Source organism: Cupressus sempervirens, chromosome 5 (assembly GCF_028749045.1).
Source record: "Cupressus sempervirens isolate cs-2001-9-10 chromosome 5, ASM2874904v1, whole genome shotgun sequence".
NCBI classification, from domain to species: Eukaryota; Viridiplantae; Streptophyta; class Pinopsida; order Cupressales; family Cupressaceae; genus Cupressus; species Cupressus sempervirens.
Window position 1 is genome coordinate 873263914 of NC_143122.1, and position 24067 is coordinate 873287980.

Consider the following 24067-nt stretch of genomic DNA (forward strand, 5'->3'; position numbering starts at 1 on the left):
ATCCATTGACTAGACTGGGCATCTGTTTGTGCTTATATTGGACAAAATTTGAAAAACAACATTTCCATCTTAGTATTCATGGTAACAAGAACAAGTCACTGACGGAAGGAAGAAAAGTCTGTTTAGACGGGTTTTGGGAAGATTGGAAGCAGTTGTAGACTTCAAGCAAGCATAGTGCCATGTACAGAGTGAAGCCAAGTCAATGTTTTCCTAGGAGAAAATACGCAGATTATGAACAGTAATGGGTTCTTGGGATGAAGGTTTGGACATTGGCATATATTAACACTGTAAGGAAGTGAGTCGTGTGACACCAAAGCATATTCGATGATCTGTACAAGTTTCGGGGATTGGTATAGAGTTGAAAGTTGACGAAACTCTTGAATAGAATTTTGGTTGTGGTCATTACCAGTTCACTACAAAGAGTGTGCATTATACAGAAGACTGATAGCTTCTAGCATATTTTGATGCTTAGGAATTGTAAGCGACATTGCTCGAGTTTGGATCTAGCTGAAGTAAAGGGCTGTAAAGGTTAAGACAGGTGAATTAGCCATTGTCAGCGATTCCTGTTAATCTTTAAGATTGTATTCCCCGCTATACAAAGGAATCACTGAATGAAGTAGAGAGAACAAGCTAATGTGACAGAAAGATTTTCTAAGTAAACAAGAATCGTTGATTGAGTTGTCTGATGAAGTGGAGAGGCTGAGCCGTTATGGGTGTAGTACTAACGGATTGCTATAACTATTGAGAGTGCTGATATTGTTTTGATTCAGACTTAATGGTCTGCATACATCAGTTGGTTCCATTATTCACATTAAGAAGAAATAATATAGCTCCAAATGGTGGGATTTATTATTATTGCACTGGGATTGTAAGTCACCTATATAGGTCAGATGACTTGTTCGGTTTCTTTCAGTCATACTATTTTCAGACAACTTCAGATTTGAACTCTAATTCCTGAGAATTAGTTACAGTCTAAATCAGAAAACTATTTAAGTGATTCCTTAATAGGAAGAGAGTATTGTCATGGGAAAGATGCAAGATCTGGATAAAATAAGGAAAGATATTGTTAAGCTACAGCAACAGCTAGCCCAAAATTTCCAAACAAATATAAGAGCAGATATACTTGACATTTATGATGAGTATAACAAATTTCCAGCACGAGTTCAAAGATATTTACCTTTTTTCGATTATATGGACTTTCATCCAAAACTTCAAAACAAGACCTATATGGCAAAGAAGATGTACTATGAATTGGCCCAAGATCTTCTTGCAAAGGATAGGTGCACAAATTTGCATGAGGAGTTTTTATTGCGAAGTAATTGGAAAATATTTGTTTGTTATTAACAGAGACTGGAAGGTCAATTTATATAAAAGAATAAAATGATGTTTTCTTAGGAAATGATCATAAAGAATAGAAACATTCTATTCTAACAAAGAAAACAAAAAATGAAAGCAAACTAAAGCTAACTAGATATTTACAATAGAGAACCATTAACTAATAATAGATGACTATCTATTATTGTAATACACCTCCTTTAATGGTTAATCTAGAACACCAAGCTGTCCTTTGAATTTGACAAACTTATCAGGACCAAGAGGCTTGGTGAGAATGTCTGCAGTCTGATTTGTGGTAGGAACATACTGCAAATCTATAGTCCTGTTTTCAACCAGCTGTCATATGTAATGATAGTGAACATCCACATGCTTGGTTCGTTCATGGAAGACTGGATTTCATGTTAACTTGATAACACTTTCTTTATCAACAAACAGAGTAGTCGGTCCTGCTGGTGACTTCTACATATCCCCAAGCCTCTGACGAAGCCAAACAACTTCACATCCTGCCTTAATAGTCCCTTTGTAATCGGCCTCTGTAGAGGAGAGAGAAACTGCCTGCTGCTTCTTACTGGTCCATGTGACTGCACCGGATCCCAAACTAAACACATCCAAAAGTTGACTTTTTATCATCAATAGAGCCTGCCCAATCTGAATTTGTGAACCCACTGAGTTTAGGATTAGAACTTCGAGAGTACAGAAGTCCATAATCTGAAGTGCCCTTCACATAACGAAGCGCACGCTTTGCTACCATTCAATGATCAGCCTTAGGAGCTGTCATAAAGCGTGAAATATAGCTGACTGCGAAGCTGATATCAGGCCTAGTAGCAGAGAGGTAGATGAGGCTACCTACTAGTTGCCTGTATGTAGTTTCATCAACGAAAGGAGAATCAAACTTTGTGGATAACTTGAGACCTTTCTCCATAGGTGTAGATGCAGGGTTGCATTCTTGCATACGGAATTTGTCTAACAGGGCCCTGGCATATTTGGATTGAGAAATGAATATACTAGGCGACTGTTGCCAAACTTCAACACCTAGGCAATAATGCATGAGCCCAAGGTCAGTCATATCAAAAGACTGTCATAAGTTCTGTTTGATTCTCTGAATCAAAGATGTCGAGTTGCCAGTGATGATCAAATCATTCACATAAATAACCAAACGGATGATGTCACTGTCGGTAGTCTTGATGTATTGATTTGAGTATGAAGAACTCCTCTTGAAACCTTGATCATTGAGGTACTTATCAATTTTTTGTACCATGCCCAAGGGGCTTGCTTCAAGCCATAGAGAGCTTTTATCAGTCTGAGAACTTGATGGTCTTTACCAGCAACCTTGAAACGAGGAGGTGTAGACCTCTTCATGGAGATCACTATTCAAGAAAGTACTCTTGACGTCCATCTGATGGACCTTCCAGCCAAATTGTGTTGCCTTGGCTAGGACTAATTTGATGGTGCTCATCTTTGCAGTAGGAGCAAAGGTCTCCTCATAATCAATGCCTTGATGCTAAGAAAAGCCCTTCGCCACTAAACAAGCTTTGTACTTATCCAAAGTACCATCCGATTTGTATTTGATTTTGTAGATCCATTTGCAGCCACTGGGTTTCTTCCCTGGTGGAAGATTAGAAAGGACCCAAGTGTTGTTCTTCAGTAGGCTCTGGTGTTTAGATGTCATGGCCTATTCCCACTCTAGAATTCCTTTAGCCTCAAAATATGTTTGAGGTTCAAACACACTGTCAATGCTGGCCATGAGAACAAAGTTAACAGAATCTATAGTTTTTCTCTTTTTCCAAGTAGTTCTCCTATCAATGAGCTCATTATCATGAAGATCAACAAGTGTCTTAGCCCACCGCTTAGGCCAGATAGGAGAATGACCAACATTAGTACTAGGAGATGCTTGATCAGTAGGATCCTCATCAGAAGAATCTGGATCAAACTCAGGTGAAGCATCTACAAAACGAGGTGATCATGTAGGAGAAGCCGGAGGTGTTTATACAGGGGTCACTGGTATAACTGGAGCTGCAGGAGCTACTGGAGGCCTCCCATCAGGTGGAGCCTAATGGAAGCTGAACTCCCAAATCATGAGCCATCATAGGCTGGTCTGCAGGATTAGGAACAAGAGAAACAAACATGAATGGTCCTCGCTGCTCATCAAAGAGTACATCTCGACTGTAGATGAGACAAGATGTCTCAACATCGATCAGGCGGTAGGCTTTGTGAAGATTGCTATATCCAAGAAGCATGAGTTTCTGACTCTTGGCATCCAATTTGGTGTGTGACACATCAGGAATCCAAAAAAAAGAAAGGGAGCCAAAAACCTTTAGGTGATTGATTCTGGGCTTGCGACCTGACGAGGCCTCTTCTAGAGTTTTACCTTTTACTACCATTGTGGGTGATCGGTTCAATAGATAAATTGAATTGTTAACTGCTTCTGCCAAAATCTTCTTCGAAACATGTCTATGTTCGAGCCATCTCAATGATTGTCCTGTTCCGACGTTCAACTACATTGTTCTGTTGTGGCGTGGGGGTGTGGTTAACTGGCGTTTGATGCCATGTGTATCCAAGAGGCTAGAGAAAACATTAGAACAAAATTCCCCCCCATTGTCTGATCTAAGAGTAATAATAGATTTCCCAGACTCTTTTTCAACTAAAGGTTTAAACTTCTGAAATACAGGAAATGCATCTGATTTCTTTTTATGCAAATACACCCACATTTCTCTACTGAAATCATCAACAAACAACAGAAAATACCTAGACTTAAGAACATAAGGAGTGGCCATAGGGCTGTAGATATCAGCATGAACAAGCTGAAGTACTTGAGAAGCTCGCCAAGAATCGCAATTGGTGGAAGGTGTGTGATGTTGCTTCCCTGCCTGACATGTGTCACAAACTCCAAGTTGTTGAGTCTGAATCTCTGGCAATCCAAGAACAAGCTCATCCTAGAGCAAGCTGTGATAGATAATGCACATTTAAGTGCCCATATTGCTGATGCCAAAGTGTGCTGACAGAAGACTGTTGAGCAGCTATAGCTAAGTCCTGAGAATCACTGGAATCAGTAAGTCTGAAAAGACCATGATCCTCAAGACCCACTGCAACAGTAGACTTAGTCGCCCAATCAGTGATGGTGCACTGATGTGAACTGAAGGTGACTGCCAAGTGTGGAGAATGTCATAGCAACTGACTGACTGACAGTAGATTTAGTTCCATCGCTGGAACGTAGTACACATCAAGGAATATGAGATTCCTCCCAGCAAACTGAAATCCAAATTTTGCCTTCGCCGACAACCGTGTACTCGTCTCCACCGCCAAAAATAACCGAGTCTGAATAAGGCTGGTAGTCAGTAAACCAGTCTCTGCGGTGAGTGAAATGACAAGAGGCACCTGAATCAATGTACCAGGTTGATGACTTCACATGATCTGCAGGTCTTTTAGCCATGAAGCCGTAAAAGGTAGATTCTGCTAGCTCACTGTGCTCTTTATTGTTCGCTTTGGGTTGCAAACCTGATTTCAACATTCAACCTTCATGTTTCCAAACTTGTGGTAATAGTTGCATTGAATGTTCTTTCGGGAACCATTTGATGCTGGAGCAGAAGACTTTTGCTGAGATGACTGCTGAAACTTTTTTTTATCCTTCTAAAAGGATTTCGCAGCAAAGGCTTGCTCTGTGGAGGTGGAACTGGAGCTACTGTCGAACTATTGTTTCCACCAATTTTGTTGAAGCAGCAGAGTGCAGAGATCAGTGAACTTCAAATCAACACCAAAAGATGTGATGTTGAGAGTCTCGATAAAATGCTCATAGGACTTGGGTAAACTTCAAAGATTGATTACCACAATATCCTCTTCCGCCATCTTGCGCCCGATGGCAACTAACTGATCACGAATTTCTTGAATCCGATTCAGATGTGCTTGGAGCGAGGTGCGCTCATCCGTGACAATAGAAAATAGAGCATTTTTTAGATTGAAGGCTCTGCTTTTGTCAGAAGTCTCATGAAGACCTTTAAGATGTGTCAAGATCTCGGTAGTTGTCTTGCCAAATGGAATTTGAAAAATCTGATCATCGGCCACGGATAATTTGAGAAGCATCACTACCTCTCGATTATTCAGATCCCATGTATCTTGATTAGGACCTGGAGAAGTTGGATGCTTTGTAACACCCAGTACAAGTTGATTGGTGTTCCGATATTAAAAAATTGCGATGATCCGTTGCTTCCAAGTGCCATAATTTTGATTGTTGAATTTGGAGTTGTGCTTGAGCAGAATGTTTGTCAAAGATGCCATGTCACATTTTTCAATGAAAAACTGTGAAAATCTGTGAAAACACATTCTTCGAGGCAACAAAACGGAAGACCTAGAAGAAACGGAGAGTAACATAGAAGAGAGCTCGAAAAACCCATAAAGAATATGTTGTTTTCTGGATCCGTTAGCTCGAAAAAATGAGGCACCCAGAAAAAATGGATGACAATCCAGTTGAGCTCTCAAAAAACCCACCAAGAATCTGAAATCAAAATATTTTTTCGAGCTCAGAAATTAGGGTTTCAAAAAAAAAATAATCGGCAGCAATGAAAGCTCATATTTGCAGAATAATGGAATTTTGGAGGCAAAAAATTGGATGTTTTCCATAGCAGAGGCTTCGATTTGAGGCAGCATGAAATATGACATTTTGATGCACAAAGTCGGGTTTCTACACCAAAAAAAAGACCATGAAATAGCAACCTTCGGAGTTTTGAAAAACGCGAATTTGGGGAGCACAAATGCGGGTTTTTCTGTGTTTAAAAGATGGCAGCAGTTTGTAGATACAGGCCGACCAGATGGAAGAGGAAGCCTCATGCTGTAGCACACACGGAAATCACGAATTAGCAGCAAGAAAAAGATTGCGATTTTGAGTTGGCAACCTAGCAACGATGCAAAAAACCCTAGCAATAATACAGTCGTTATTTCTAGCAAAACGTGTTTCTTTGCATTCGAATTTCTCAAGGAAGAAACCCTAGTTGGGTTGTAGGAGAAATTGACTGAAAATAATTTCAAAAAAATTTAAACAAATAATTTCAAGAAGAAATTATAAATTTTTTCGAAAAAATTTAAGTATTAGGTCTGATACCATATTACGAAGTAATTGGAAAATATTTGCTTGTTATTAACAAAGATCGGAAGGTCAATTTATACAAAAGAATAAAATGATGTTTCCTTAGGAAACGATCGTAAAGAATAGAAACATTATATTCTAACAGAGAAAGCAAAAAACGAAAGAAAACTATAAAGCTAACTAGATATTTACAATAGATAACCATTAAGGGAGGGTATTACAATAATAGATAGTCGTTTGAGGGTATTACAATAATAGATAGTTGTCTATTATTAGTGAATAGTTATCTATTGTAAATATCTAGTTAGCTTTAGTTTGCTTTCGTTTTTTGCTTTCTCTGTTTGAATAGAATGTTTCTATTCTTTACGATCATTTCCTAGGGAAACATCATTTTATTCTTTTGTATAAATTGACTTTTTGGTCTTCATTAATAACAAGTAAATATTTTCCAATTACTTCGTAATATGGATTTAAGCAATCAAAATCCAAGTTATAGGTGGTTTGAAGAAAGAACAACTAACTACTAGTTATTTACAACCTTCACATGATCATGGGATAGATGTTAATAGTGGCACACGTTTGTTGATAGGGAGTTTGGATGTATAGGGACCTTACAAGGTTGCTTGCATTAATGATCTTGATAAGCTTGTTGATATCCCCTGTGTTGAAGTTGACTAGTTAGCTAATGACGATGACTTCCGATCTTATGTAAGTGTTGATGTTGATTTTGATTCAGACTTAATGGTCTCTATAGAGGGTATGAATTCCTTCTATGATGAGTTTTCTTTTGAACATAAACTAGTCCCTAGTTTCTATAAGCAACTGGATATGAAGGATGACATTGATGATGTGGATAGGTATGATGAAACACTCGCTTTCATCTCATATGCATTTGACTTATCTCATATACTTTTGTAGAGTTAAACGAAAGTGACTAAAAATAAAATTATCATAGCCCTATCACATTTTGATAACATATATGAGATGGTTGAAAAACATTTTTGGAAGGAACAACTAGCGAGAAGACAAAAGGGACTGAAAGAGGAGTTCTCACATTTGCATGTGATTAAGGAGGGGATGAAAACAATGAAATCAAACTCTCTACATCTTTTAGATCGTGATCATCTTCTCAATCTCACAAAGATCTATTCCGAGGCACTAAGGAAGAAAGAAGAAGAAGTGGACACCCTTTCTTGTGAGCTCACGAATACTAAGGACATCCTAGAGGCTTCCTTGGCAACATCTAATGAGACAAAAAATTAGATTATTGAGCTTAATCAAAAATTGAATTTGGCACACTCTACCTTGGCTCAACATTTAGATGTAGGAGTTGAGGACATTGATAGTGATGATAGCGAGAGGATTGATCGAAATGATGACAGTGAGTGGATTGATCAGCATGAAGACAACCATGAGAATTCTGATTTTTATGACAACAATTAAATAACTACACAATGACATGTGGATAGAGATGAAACAAGTGAAAATGACTCAGAGATTTCACTTGATGGTGATCACTTCATTGATGGAGATGTTTTGAGTGTTGGTACTTGTGGTGATGTTGATAATCCCAAATTACCCATAATGTATGTTGATAGTTTCTACCAATCATCTATGCTGATAGTTGCTAGCTAGTGATTTTATCTTTATGCACACTCCGACTGTCAGTGGGTTCTACATTTGGTCTACTACTATTTTTCTAGATTTGGTCTAGCCTCTAGATGTTAGCGAGTTACCGGTTGATTTAGGGAGATACCTCACCATGAGACACACACCTTATGAGATGGTTACCCTTCCAACACATAGGCACAATGATAACCGCATCATCTTCTATTTGATTGATCTGGTTTATGATAGTGATTTGTGGTAGATTTATGAGTTGAACTTCATGCATATTTGTGGTTTTGGTTGGGTGATCTGTTTCTTCAGTTGGTTGATCTAGGATGATAGGTTGTTGGACATCCAATACTTTTCCTAGGATCGTGTTGATAGTTTAGTTTGGGACCTAGGAGTTGACTGTATGTATACGTGGTATTCTGAGGATTTTGTTGTAGTACTACATAGTTTGAGACTGGATGCAATTATGATAAGAGTTGTACAACCTACAGATGTAGCGATACTTCAGAGATTAACATGGGGTCCAGGGATTTGGTTGATGGATGGGTTGCATTTTAACACCTTGCTTCGCAGTGTGGCAATATTTGTTTTCAAATGGGGCTATAGAGCTACTTGCAGATTCATATGGGATCTTGGTACTAATTGCTTGAGGACAAACAGTTTCGAGGAGGGAAGACTTGTAATGTCCCCTTTTTGGGACATTAGGAAATTTAAAGACATATTCATATAATATTAAAATTGACTATGAGAGCATAATTTAAATTTATAAAAGATCAATTTAATATTATAAAGTGGGCTAAAAGTGACAAGGAGGGATAAGACGGAAATACAAGAATATAGAAGCTAAAGAGTCATAGGTTGGGTCTTTAAAAGGCTGAGGAGAAGCTCATTTCTTTATGCTTGGGTTATGATTCAGATTTTAGTCTTCTCTCTTGCGAGAGTTATTTAGAAAGCTTCAGCTTTCATCCAGCGTGAGGACATAAACCCTTGTGCCGGTAGACAGTGGACGCAAACACATTGTCCGTGGAGACATCACATTAGGTGTCTCGCTTGTGCTTACAAGTTCTTTTCTTAGTATTCGAATTTGACTATAAAACTGTGTTTAAGATTGGGTTTTTGAATGCTGGATATTGTATTGCTGATGTATAATGTAATAGCATATTTCAAGGGATTTTATGAGAGTATGTGTTACATCCCAATTTTTGACCCAATTTAAAATGTTCATATAGCCATTAAGGTTTCACGTGAAGTCAGTTGACAGTTAAAATTTGTTGCAATCATATGAAATGGTAAGATGGTTAATCGTTATAATTTCATATGAAGATGAAATGCTAGTTAACCGTTATGATGATAATTTAAAGCTATTTTGGGAAGTTGATTATTTATCATGAATTCATGGGAATTGAAAAGACAGTTAGCCGTTATGATCATTTATGATTAATAACTTGTTATGGTAATTTGATTTAACTGTGGAGAATTTCTTTATAGGGAGCACGTCAAAGGGGTGGAACTACCATTATTAGGCAAATAGGTGTGAATCTTGAATCACCATGGCTAAGGGTAATCCACTAGGCAAACAAGAGTGTACGTTGGACAATACCATGAGCTACTTGAATAACATATAAAATATCTAAATATTTAAACATAATCAAAATTCGTACCTTTGATGATTTATGTTGGTATCTTGATCATTTCATTATATACATATATAAATGCACATATGTATAAAGCTATGAGGCCACCATTGTATTAAATTACCCAAGCTCATCTCTATTAACATATATATATATATATATATATATATATATATATATATATATATATATATATATATATATATATATATATATATATATATATATATATATATGCATATAGTTTGGGAGGATATGAAGATAAAATAAATTTTTCAAATTATGCACGTATATAGATATTTGTATCCTAATAGGTATAACCTTGGACACAATAATAGTATGATGACATCATTCGAAAATTATATATATATATATATATATATATTCAAATATATATATACATAATTATAAGTTATTCTTTTAATAAGGAGTCCTTTGAATTCTTTCTTTTAAAATTATAAGTCTCTATGAGAAACGATCAGTACACTTGGCGATTTTCCTTCTTTTGAATTGGTGAACCAAGAAGTCGATAATCTTTCTTGTAACTGCCATCAAGAGCCGTGACGTTAATAGAAGTCTTCTATATTGTTTTACATTTAAAAAGCTCGATAGTGGTCTTGCATTGATCATCGATACTGTTTTTCTCCACCATTCCTTGTTCTCATTTTCTTTATCTTTTTCATACGACTGATATTGGACTAAATCGAGCTGCTGTTTCTGCTATCAAAGGGACTCAGCATTCTGAAATCCGTGTTGGCAATCCAGATTTTTGAAAGCCAGCCATTCAGAATTAACCAAGGTCCAATCCTTCATCGATAAGGTTATGTGAATAGTTTTCTATTCTTTATTTTGGTATATTTACTGCATCCGAAAATCTAGATGCAAGGTAGTTTCAAGGATTGTCAATGATCAATGGTTGACTATGAAGTAAAATAAGACTATGAATAGTTTGTTCGATCAAGCTTACCAAGTTATCTAACCATGTTGAGTTTGAAACCAAATGCATATGTCATGTTATGATTCCATTTTCAAATCAGCTTGTCTTCTAATTTTTGAATTATAATCCTCTAATTTTTCTTGAGAGAAGTCCTTGAGTCTCAAGGACGGCTTCATGCCAGTGCTAAAATATTATTTTCCATTAGCTGAGTTCAGCAAATGAATTGATATCCTCTATGAACAGACACCTAGGACTCACCTTGGCTGGATAGCCAAGAGAGTGGGTGAAGAGGTGGAAAGGAAGTTCTGCAAAAACAAAGAACAGGAATCAAAACTGATATAATAACGTTATTTTTAAAGAACTATTCATTAAGCTCATGTTTGTCCAATATGTACCTTGTTGCCAAGTCAAGTGGTGGAATTAAGAACCGGAATGCTCAGTGGTTGGACAAGGTATTCCATGTCTATTCTGGGTAGGGAGGGCCTTTCTCGAATGAGATTTTTTGGGATATTTTGAGGGTCCGTGGTTGGGAGATTAAGCCCTTGATGATGTTTCCCCTCTCCACAAGATGCCAAGACATGCATTAGACAAAGATGAGTTATGCATTCAAACATTTGTTGGTAACATGCATTTTACTTTGATGATGTTTATACAAGTAGAAGATATGATGGATTGATTTATATCATCGTTCAGTTATTTCCTTTAATGAAAGTAACTTTTCTCGTCAATGTAATTGGTAACGAGTTAGATCGGTTGATCTTCCAACTGAACATGGAATATATCTATATGCAAGAGATAGGTTTATCTGATGGATTATTATATCAGTCTTCCATTTATGTGAATAATGAATATGAGTGTATTTTCTAACTGAATGTTATTGCTATAGTTAGCAGTGGAAAGAGAAGGGATGATACAATGGTATTTGATGCCCTAAATTATACAGTGGTATTTGACTCCTTTAATGATATAGTGTTATTTGATGCCCTAATTGATACATTGGTATTTGATGCCCTAAATGATACGGTGGTATTTGATGTCCTAAATGATACAGTGGTATTTAATGCCCTAAATGAATAGTGGTATTTGATGCCCTAAATGATATAATGGTATTTGATGGTAATGGTGTTTCGATAAAATGGTATAGCTATTTGTTCCTAAGCGGCATATATGTATTAACTTGGGTTTTGCAGAAGCATCCCTAGATGGATTTCGGTTTTGAATTCTATGGTATGTAGATTTTTCTCTTGTTAAAATCATTGATGGTGTTTTCAAATTGTTAGTTATGAAATTTTCCGTTTAATTGTTTTGTAACCATTAATCTCATTCACCTGAACATAACTGTTATAACTATCTTCTTATGAATATGAAGTATTAACTGTATTTCTTTGATATGATATGATGTTAGTTAAGACCTGAGAATTGTGGATGTTACAGTATGGTTTTATATTATTGGTTTATAATGCAACTTAATATGTTTATGTTCTGAATATTATTTTGAGAAAGAAACGGGTAAATATCTATTGGGAATATTACATTTTCTTATCTCATAGACTTGATGTGATGAGAAAGTATCTATTGATACTCAACATTATCAAGCCTTCAATTGTGATGGCATATTCCCAAACTGCTTCATCTTCTCAAACTTTCTCCAAATCCGTTCTTGGAAATTTTCTCATTGCCTTGATTTGAGCTTGTTTGTACTTATAGAATTGAGACTTGAACTTCTTCAAGTAATGAAGTTTTCCATGTAGCTTGGATCCTTTCGAAGCAAACTTGAATGAAATTTCCTTTAATTTTCTTTCTTCTTGTTCTATGGTTTCTTGATCTTTTCTTGTATTCGGACTTTATAATCTACTTTGAACCTCGTTCTCATTTGAAGCCATCAGGCTTGAGTTTGCCTCAATTCTTTTCTTTCCAAGCCTCTTCATATAGGGGGCAAGATTTTGATGGTAGAGAGGATTATGGATTCCTCTAGGACAGGCGAAACCACCTTCTATCATTTTGTTTCCTTTTATCACTTCAAAATTTCCTTTTTAAACTCTCCATCCATTCATTGTTTCCTCTTTACAATGCAAAATTGGGGGGGAGGTTCAATTGAGTTTCATATTTCGTACAAGGTGGAAATAAAGGCATGGAGAGCATTTTGGATTCGTCTTAGGCCTGCGGATTTCACCATGCCTAGAGAAAATTTCTCTTGCACAGTTCTCCTTTTAATTTTGAATCAGTCAAACCCAATCTTGCCTTTACACACCATCTCTCTTCATTATTAATCTCAAGCCAAGGATTCTCGTTACCCCATTTGTCTTTCAACATGTCAAAATCTCTGCCTTCATCATAACAGTGAAAAATCAGTGGTAGGAGGAATTTTTTCTATACGCAGTCGATTATGCTACCTTGTCTTCCAATGTTGATTTGAGATTGATAACACAGCTATTTTGGATGATGTATTTATCTTATGTTAACTATCGTCAACTTCACTCGGGCATGTCTCTATTGGGATTTCATGTTTAAATGCATTAGCTTCTTCACTCCCTTCTCCCATCTTTTCATTCTTCTTATGAGTTTGTTGTCCATGTGAAAGGGCTGCCACAAGAGGCAGATTTTCTGAGTGAGTTGAAGTAGAATGTTTAGACTCAGCTCCACCCAATGCTCCTCCCTCTGACTTTTAGTTTTTTGAAGACCTGCCTAAGTAGACTCCACGGAATCCCTGGTGTCCATAAACTCGGACAGTAGCATCTCCCCTTCCTCTTCCTTTCTATTCAATGTTTCCAAATAAATTGCAGAAAGTCAAGGAAATTTTCACAATCTTGTAGTAAATTTAAATAATCTGATTTCATTACTTTCATGGTTGTTTTGATCACTGGAAAATTTGGATAAGATCTTTCAAGAAACCCGTTTGTCTCCTCTCAAATTGACCCTTCCATAGATGGTTTTTTTCAACTTGTGACTGCTATCAAAATGAGAAAGTGCTGCAACAATCTTATCTTCACCCAACTTTAATTTATTCTCCAAATTTGGCTTATGAACCACACTGGATTTCAAATCATTTAACGAATGATGTGCGTGATTGACCCTGAAGAATTTCTCTCGAAAATCATCCTCCACAATTTTCTCTTTGTCCTCTTGCTGATTTTGAACTAAGGGAACATTTGTTTGAAAAATAAAATCATCCTCATCATCCTAGTCACCGAACACAGGAAATGGTGACATACTATCCCCAAGTAAATGAAGAGGGACAGTGTTAGGAGCAATCATAGAACAATCAAGGGAATTCGCCTCCTCACATGGCCCATCAATGATGGCCTTTAGATCACGCACCAAGAAACACTCACATTACCTTTGTCTGCAATGGATTCTTCAATTTCCTGGGCATCATGATACTTGTCTTCATTTCCAGATTTATAATCAACATTACACAACTCTAAATATGATTTATTTTTGAGGTTCGTACCAACACCATCATTGATACGAATGCCGACCTCCATATCTAATTGTTCAGAAGAAGTTAGGACATAACTGAGAATTTTTTTCAGACAGAAATCCATCCCAAATATCATTTGGTGCTGATCTTCGAGGAGTTTCATACTGATTTTCATCTTCAATACCAGCTTCTGTGTCTCCCACATGACTGAAATGGCGCTAACCAAAGAAGTAACCTCGTCAGAGGTAGCTGATTTTGATCAGCTTGTTGTTGAGCAAGACTAACATAAGCATCATCACTCACAAATGATGTACAGTCATCTTGATTTGCTGATTGGGAGGAATCTTCAAAAGCACTAGTGTGATCAATCATGCTAGATAACTCGAGCTTGATATTCCTATCCAAGAAACTCATAGTATCAACTGGTGACATTTTTCCAAGGTCGGATATGCCAAAGGTGATTGTTTGTGACATGAATCCATTGCACATGCTTCAACTTTAACATCCAAATCTTGAATACCAACACTAGGGAGAGACTCCAACACTGACATCCTCTTGTGAATCAGTTGCCAACTCATAATGAAGCATGGAAGTGTAACTGCTGCCAGAAAAATCAGAATCATAGTCATGTCTATGTGTCATGAAACTAACAGCCCAAAGTGGTTGATCCTTTTGCAGCTCCTCTAGAACCAAATTTCCACATGCTTATTTTGAATTATTGCACCTGTTTGCAACCTCTGTATGATTCCCACATGATGTTGAATTTCTGTTTTCTTTGCGGCTATTTGTAGCCTACATATGACCTTCAAATAGTTCTGTTTCTTTCCTTATTTTTGCACCTTGAGCTCTTCATCTTTCCCATCACTTTCTTTGCTATCTTTGATTCTTCTTTGTTTCTCTGTTGCTGATATGAGCTCATAGATTGCAAATCATCATTCTCTTCATCTGGTATACCCATAAATAGTGCAAAGGAAAAGAGGTCGCATATCTCCTTAGAAACGAGGTCACTTAAGGTAGCTGCTCATGATTGCATCATTGGTTGCCTTGGTAAGATGCTTTGTACTTATTGATGGAGATGAAACCTTAGGGTGCCTAGTTTCCATGAATGTGCATCATCTAAATGCTGCAATTCCTGATTGATCTATTGTCATGTTCGTTTAAGAGCTTGCCACATCTGTTTTTAGCTAGACATTCTTCCCAATATGACCTATCTTGCTGTCCAAAATGAAAACCAATCCAAACCGTAGTGTACCCAACCAATTCGACCCAACAGGCTGGCAGGATTGTCGTTTTGATACCTGTGTAAGAAGTCTTACTGAATCCGACCAAACATTACCTCACAAGTCTCACAAACTATGCATAGGTATTTGGTTAGTGAATTGTATAATCATAACATTCTGAGATTTTCACTTTTTTGATAGAGACATTTCAACAAACAGTTTGCATACAGTTTTCCAACATTAAGAAAATCACTGTTCTGAACATGAAATTAAATAGTTACTATCACAAAATGAGGAAAAACCATGGAAAATTATGTACTACCATTCTATACCATCATTTGATTTCAGACTTGCATATAAGGAATTTGTATACAAGACAATAATGTAGATATTATATCAGGTAGGCCAACAATTAATTTCACTGGTAAAAATTGGTTAAATTATCATACCCGGTAGGTACATAGATCTCCAGTGAGGTCACCGTTTTGGGTCTGTTACTCTTCTTTATGTCTGCAAGATCTGAGATTGTAAAAATGCTCAGCTGTATCATACAGAAACATACACAGCTCTTCACTTCAATTACCACGACCCATTCTTGCCTCACAATTATGCTTTTTTCCCCGTCACAATTTTTAAAATGGGAAATATGAGTTCCTTGGTTGGATTTTATATGTTGTTCTTGTGAGGCCCCATATCCCTTTTTTTAAAATTAGTTTTGTATATTTTATTGAAAAGCAAAGACATTTTAGTGCTGGGGCATAAGGAGATGGCTAGCTATCCTTGGGATATCGAGATGTCTGTGGGCAGTCTGCTGACAGCTAGCTGCTCCCTGTTAGTTTTTCAAAGCCCCCAAAAGGTTTAATGGAATTGTGAAATCACAAGGATGAGATTGGGAATTTCCTATGCATCTTGTGTATCCTTGAAATGTCTCTTATAGGGGATGTGTTCATTGTTTTAGGAGACATGTCCTCAGTATACATAGCTTTAGAAGTTTTATTTCTAAATTGAAGCCAATATCTAAGAAATGTGATCATTAATGTATTGACAGTTAAAATTGTTTAATATAACGAACATGTTCATATAGGAATAAAGAACCATTTCTGCAAGTGTGATTCATATTTGCTTGCATGCCTTATTTGAATTTTGTTTTCCGATCAGTCACTTTTTTGCACTTCTGATTCATTTTCTTAATTGTGTGGGTATGTTGAACAGGCATCTTCCAGTAGAATATCTGCCAAAAGGATGAGGTCAAAAATGAGTAAAGCATGGATGTCATTTCTTAAGCTTCCTCTCCCTGTTGAGGTGTACAAGAAGGTAATCAAGTGGTGATGCTGATTAATTTTGAATTATCACTGGTAATTTTGTGCATCTGAAAGTGACCAAGAAATGTGAAACTAGCCCAAAATCTGAAATTGAACATTTTCTTACGTATTGTTTTTTATTAATACATAATAACTGGGTGAATATTAGTGGGGACCTCGTAATATGTATCAATTTGTTAGTTGTAATATGTAACCTGTTTATGAGTTTCACACTTGCATCCCTGGTCTCATTAATACCAGGAAACTTAATAACCTCGATTTTCCAAAGGCCGGCCTTTACAAAAATATTTGAGTGAAAAAGTCATGTCATCTACTTCTTTGTTTGTCAATGGTTGGAGAGGAAAAATAATATTTGAAAGAAACAAGCAATGTTGTAATAAGAATTGGAAGAGGGTAGTTGAAATCTTCTGAGATGCAATGCTAGAAAGTGGGGATGCCCACATCAGGAAATGGTCAAAACATTGTGAATGTCTTAAAAGTTAAGTGTTATCAATGATGAAGTTTATACCAATTTCCATTTTAACTCACATATTAAATCACCTAATTAATAAAGGAAATACATTTCAATCATGTTGCAGATAATCTTACAGAAAGTGTGATGAATCTTGATGCGAGCATTGAACCTCTATCATGCAACACTTCGATTTCTCTGTTGATTCTCTGTTGATGATCCTTAAGCCTGGTGTATATTTCACTCCTCGTTTTATCAACATAAAGATGGAGCACTCCAATCATTTTACTGATGCACTTGCTTTTTTAGAAGTGAAATGTGCAATTGGCAGTCTCAACGATAAGTTTTCTTGAACAAAACAAAATTAGAGTCTTAGAAGTAAAAGACAGTAAACATAAAACACAACATAACAATAAACTTGGAGAAATCCAGTTCCAGTGAAAACTACAAAAGTGTGTGATCAAATCTGCTCAAGTCACCAACATTGACATTTGACAGCTGGATGTTATCAGGAAATTGGGTAATTAGTTTGGCGTAACCGAGAGAAGTTATACGGGTGCGACGGTTTGCCTCGCATCCCCTCAGGTACTATATGTATGAATCCTCTTTATCTGAAAGGACATGTTGTGCATTGGAAATGTAGTCTTGCATTCGATGGTTAATGAATGCATAAGTTGCTTTTGAATTATCTATACTTCCTATGTTCAATATCCTGTTATATACTTATGCATTAATTCTTGCTACCCCAAAGGGTAAACATTTGGCACTGTTGCCTAATTGAATCTGGGAAACACGGTAATGGGATGGATGGGGCTACTTGTGAATGACAATAGGGCAACAACTGAAGAAGGAATCACATAGCTTTTTGAAGGGGAGCACGATTTGACAATCGACTTCCTTATTTCCCTGCGGGTCGCAAGAGGAAGCTACAGAGGACTCAGTGTGGGATGCATTGAACGTCTATCCCGCGACGGATAGGCTTTTGCACCAACTGCCTCGTCTCTTGGGGCAAGCGTTCATTGCACAGCGAAACCGACAAGAAGTCGAGCATGAACAGTGACGACAACAAATGGTTTGGAACTTTGTCGAAAGCAATCGATGGGATGGAGAGGATCGCTATGCATCTCGTCGTAGGACCAACCCATGAGCTTTAAGCCTTGGGGGTGGCAAAGAACACTTGTAAAATTGTAATGGAAAAGGTTGCATAGTCGATCCACTTGTCTTTTACAAAGATATAAATAAATAAAAAGTGTTATGATTGTTTGTTATTTATGATGTTTTCTTGGAATAAATGCCCAATCTATTAAATAAGGATAGAAATAAGATGGATCCAAATGATGTCGTACACGCCATATACGAAGCTCTAATTCTTGCACAACAAGCTGAGTCAAGACGGAGGTTTAGGCAACTTGCCTAAGGGAGCCATGAAGGTGTGACGAAGGGTGTCCACGGTGGTACAGGGAACGAAGGGGAAAGCAATTTGCCGGAATACCGACGGGTGAGAAGTAGTGAGGAATTACTAGAAGAAACATGGAAAAGGCTATGTTGGATTGAGGAAATGAGAGAGGAATTCATAAAGTTGGCTTGTACACCACGAGTGGAGAATCAGTGTAGGAGTGAAGAGGGAACCAGTGCGGCTAGAGGTGCCGAAGAAGTACAAGCGCGACATAATTGAGACACTTTGTTTGTTCCTCACAAACCAAATCAGCGAGTATAGTTTGGCCACTGAACCCTGTTTTTAGACCCTAGCACACCATAGTGCAATGCGGGAGCTCAGGTGTAGACCCTACATGGTGCACAACTGACACAACCTGTAGTTCAATTGGCAGCACAAGCATCACAACCAATGATTGTGGCGGCAAAGAAGCAGAAATTGCTTAAATTTATGGGTCAAGCGAAGGAGGATCCAATTCACCATTGCTGAACATGTGAGACCATTTGGATGACAATAGGTTATTGATCGAGATGAATGGGTTAAGTGATTCCCCGCTACATTGAGGGAGGGGGCCATTGATTAGTATTCTAGTGTAGATAACACCAATTTAACATGTGTTGCATTGAAGGAGATGGGCATTGTAGGCATCATCCTCACCAATATTATCGGGGATGGGCCTATCAATTACCAAGAAGCCAAGTTGGAAGAATTAAATCTGGGGGATGAGGAGAACCCGAAAACCATCTTGATAGGGGATGACTGGGATGCTATGCTAAAGACAACCGCATTTAAAATATTTATGAAATACAAGGATGTGTTCGCGTGGATGTATAAGGACTTGAAGGGTGTACTTTTGAAACTATGCATACGCTGAATCCCTCTAGTTTTTGGAGCTCAACCTGTGCACAAGTGGCTGTATAGGATGAACAAGAATTATGTTGCAAGAGTGAGCACGAAGATTGAGCGCATGCTCGAGGCAGGCATCATCTTCAGAATTGAAACAAGTGAATTGGTCTCCCCCATAGTCATTTCCCTGAAGAAGGAAGCAAACTAGATCCACGTGTGTGAATTTTCGGTGCCTCAATGCAGTCACCATCAAGGATCCGTTTCCTATACCATTTATTGAAAACTTCTTGGAGGAAGTGGCGGGCCATGAAATTTAATCATTCATGGATGGGTTTTCGGGGTATAACCACATATCCATTATCGAGGAAGACAAATTAAAAACAACCTTCTTAGTAGAGGACATTGTATACGCATACAATCGTATGCCGCGCAGTCTCTGCAACGCACTGACTACTTATCAATGGATCATCCTACACATCTTTGACAATATGCCAATAGGGAATTTTGCAGCATTTTTCGACAATTGGTAAACTTTTAGTGGGCAAGAAAAGCATATTGCCGCTTTGGATGACTACATGGAGTGGTGCCGGCGAGCTCATCTCGCTCTTAACCCAAAGAAGTGTCTCTTTATGGGCCACAAGGCAAGTTGCTTGGGCACATAGTCTGTAAAGATGGACTGAAAACCGACCTAGACAAAGTACGGGTGATAGTGGAGAAGGACGCCTCTACTGATATGACTGGAGTCAAATCCTTCCTCAGACATATTGGGTATTATTGTAGATTTATCAAGAACTTCTCATAGATATTATACCTGTTGGATAAGCTCACACAGAAGGGGTAGCCGTCCGTTTGGGAGGAAGCATAGGGAAAAGCCTTCAAAGAGTTAAAAACAAGGTTGTTGGGTGCTCCCATCCAAGCATTCCCTAATTGGGATAAAGAGTTTCATGTTCATGTGGATGCCTCTAACTATACCATCGGGGCTACCTTGGCTCAGGAAGGGGCGCATAGACTGGATCACCCGATATACTTTGCAAACCAGTTGTTGTCCAAAGTAGAGAAGAATTATAGTACCACGGAAAGAGAAGCCCTCGGGATGGTTTATTTTGTTCAAAGTTTTTGGTACAAACTATTGACTAACCCATTAACTTTATATGTGGACCACCAAGCCCTCATGTACTTGGTCAATAAACCCATTATTGAAGGGAGAGGTAATCTGTGGCTTCTGTTGCTCCAAGAATTCATATTCAAAATTGTGGTACGACCAAGTTGCAGCTGTGTGAAGGTCAACCAACTGTAGCGTATCAAGGCTGGCGAGCCACCCGACAGACTTAATGATGACTTTCTTGATGCACATCGGTTTTAGATTGCCGTTCTCCTTCATGGTATACTAGTACAGGGGAATATCTTTCGATTGTCTAGTTTCCACGAGACATGCCTCTAGGAGAGCATAGGAAGTTGGTGCTGCAGAGCAAGACTCTTCAATTGATCAATGGATTACTTTATAAAATGGTGGCAAACCAAGTACTTAGATGATGCGTGATGGAAGAAGAAGTCCGGGAGTACTCAAGAAAGCCCACAAAGGACTAGCAGGCGGATACATGGGTCTTGACACAACGATGAGGAAGGTGTTGCGAGTAGGCAAGTCTCCTAAACACAACTTAATGCCAGTCAACCCTTCATATGCATAGGAACTGTTTGAAAGATGGGGGCTAGACTTCTTTGGACCCCTAAGGGTTAGTTGTGCCCAAAGATGTCGATACATAATCATGGCTAATGAATACTTGACAAAATGGGTGGAATAACGAGCATTGCCAGATAACTTTGCATTGGGCACGACCAAGTTTATTTATGAACAAATAACAATGAGGTATGGAATTCCGATCCAATTGACTAGTGATAGTGGTGGACATTTTGTGAACCATGTTATCAAGTTGCTTACCATGAAATTTAAGATTTTCCTTAGGCTGTCAAGTCCCTACTATCCTTGGGCGAATGTTCAGGTTGAGGCAACTAATAAGATTTTGGTCGAGGGTGAAGATTGGGAGGAATGACTACTCTCTGTATTGTGGGCATACCACACTTCATAAAAAGCAACCACGAGATGCATGCCCCTTATTATATCCCAAATTTTGCTACATGAAATAATATTCTAGCTGTTGAAAAAAAGTCATGTGAAGTTAGTTGTTTGGTAAATTTGTTGAGAGTTATGATTCATGTGAAATTGATTTATCAATAAAATTGTTGAAGATATTTTGATTCTTGTCAAATGGAAATTAGGTTATTAGATATTGTGTCATGTGACATGTTAGTTAACCGTGAAGATGAATTTGGAAAATGAATATTTTAGAAATTTAAAATAATTATGTGATATTATTATTATTTCAATTATTGGAAATATGTTATTAAGTGGGACCTATGTTCTCCCGAGTTTCCGGGATGGGGACAGCAGGGGACAGCAGGACGGGTTTTCGGGACGGCATTTTTTTTTTGCTGATTTTGGGGACAGTGGGGGACGGCAAATGGGGACGGCAAAAGTGACATTTTTTTTAGTTTTTTTAATTTTTTGTGTGTTGAAAAATTGGGGACGGATGCAAGTCCCAAATGAAGTTTCTGGGATGGGGACGTCCCCGTCCCCAAAATGCTGGTTTTTTTGGGGGGGACGCGTCCCTGGGGAACATAGCCTGGGACCATTTCTATTGTGTAGGAGAATGATGACGAGGGGAAGTGTTGCCAAAATGAGAGTTAGGAAGGGGACACCCAAATCCACCGTCAGGCCATCAAGTATGAACCTAACCACCTGGACCAAGGACTAAAATGACTAGACAAGCAAGAAAGTACAAGGATGATCATGAGCTATCCAGATAAATAAAACACTATAAAAGAATTTAAATAAGAAATAATACCTTAATTATGCAATGATCTTTGTGTATCTTGCAAGCTATCATGTCTTAGTATAGTAATATCATGTCTATACTCATACTTGTGTGGGTATGAAATATGTACGTCAGTATACACACACATATATGTATGCGAAATTCATCATTAGCGTATATATATAAAGCTTACATATCATAAGTACTCAGGCAAGCATGAATATATAAGAATGACATTAATATACTAAGACATGGGTTAGACGGATGTTGCCACCTTTATTATTTTTATATATTCGACCTTAACCTTGATCATTATGTATTGATTTTTGGGGGGCCACCTATTTTGCCATGACCCTTATAGGCATCGGGTCTTATGTTGATCATTTTTCATAATGAAGTGGAGACCACTCAATATCTTTTGCTACCCCAATCTTTATTCATAACTTGGCATGCGGGTGACTTCTTGGCTCACCTTACGACAGATGTTTTTTTTACATATATCACCTCCATTTCTTCTCGGACATTCCTGGCTTTTATTATTGTTTACATAGAGCTCGCTCTATCTCATGTTAAATGTTGTCAGTCTGTAATCAGTACGGTTATATTGGTAGAAGCCTATTTAAAATTTCCAAGCTGAGAGTGAACGAGGGTGTTGTGCAGTGAACTATAGTGGTCGCATACTTCTTCACCGAATTCCTCACTATTCAGCATTTTTGTATCTAGCGAATCAGGTCATGTCCTATAATCATATGGAATTGATCACATTTATTTCATGTTTTCTGAAATTACTGATTTGTTCTGGTATCGGCCATGGCTGTAATATTGAAAGTCACAATCGAATGGATAGATAGATGTATCCTATTTCTTTGTATTCCATTAGATGTGTGTATATGTAAATACTGTAGTACAATGCATGTGGTAAACATGCTTGAACTTATGTTTCCTCAGTTATGAGCCAAACCATATAGGGATATGTTTTTGCATATCCTTGAGATGGATGAACTGCTCTAATATGTAGAAGACAATATCCAGATTTAAGACTTAAACATCAGATGATGCATTAGGCCAGAATTGGCGAGATGATGGCAAATGTATTAGCACCTTATTGATTTAAAACTATGTCATTATCGAGAAAAGAAACTCTTAATTAATCAGCCACGAGGACCGGCTTAGTCGAGATGAAGGGAGAGTGAGTGGGAAGAATCCTGCAATGAAAGGGAATAAGAAATCAGTAAAACATTCTTATTCATTAAAAAGATAGCTCATGGAAATCCTTTGTATTTATCTTGTTGTCAAGTTGAGCGTTGGGTGATCGGGCACATAGGTTGCCCCTCCGAAATCCTTGGCCAAGGTAGTTAATGGCATGCTGCCACCATGATCACCAGAGGTGAGAGTGTTAACAATTGTAAGATAGGCTGATTGGAATATGTCCACGGTCGACAATTGTTTAGCTGGCACTCTAACACCAGGATGCTCAGTGGCTAGATAAGGGTGTCCCAAGACAACTTTCAAGGCAGGGAGGGTCTTTTTCGATGAAGATTGTGTGGGGATACTAAGGGTTCGTAGTTGGGAGGTTAAGCCCATGGCAATGCTTCTCCTCTCTTCTAGAAGCCAAGGCTTGTACAACTCAGTGTCATCAATTGTTTTCACTCTAGTAACTTTATCATGTTTTCTTTTTGTACTTCATTTGCTAAACATGCTTCCATTAGAATATTTCAGATTTGAAAATGCAAGTGAAATGGTAGTTAATTATAGAATGACATGTGAATTTAGTAGTTAGATGGTTGTTGGTTTCTAATTATTTGAAAATATAGAATATAGTTAGCTCGTATTTCCATTTCATATGAAAGAGTTCAATAATTGATTTACCTATATCTCCTTTCATTCAGTTAGAAATGT

At 37.7% G+C, this 24067-nt stretch overlaps 1 protein-coding gene across 4 annotated transcripts in view; it reads left to right on the top strand.

Moving 5' to 3' along the window:
• EMB2762 (CCAAT-binding factor) overlaps positions 1-24067 on the top strand; it is a 277094-nt gene that overhangs the window by 119968 nt on the left and 133059 nt on the right. For all 4 annotated transcript variants that reach the window (XM_089832810.1, XM_089832811.1, XM_089832808.1 and 1 more), the window contains exon 8: positions 16454-16555. In XM_089832810.1, the coding sequence (XP_089688936.1) occupies positions 16454-16555 (102 nt within the window). The remainder of the gene's footprint in view (positions 1-16453; positions 16556-24067) is intronic.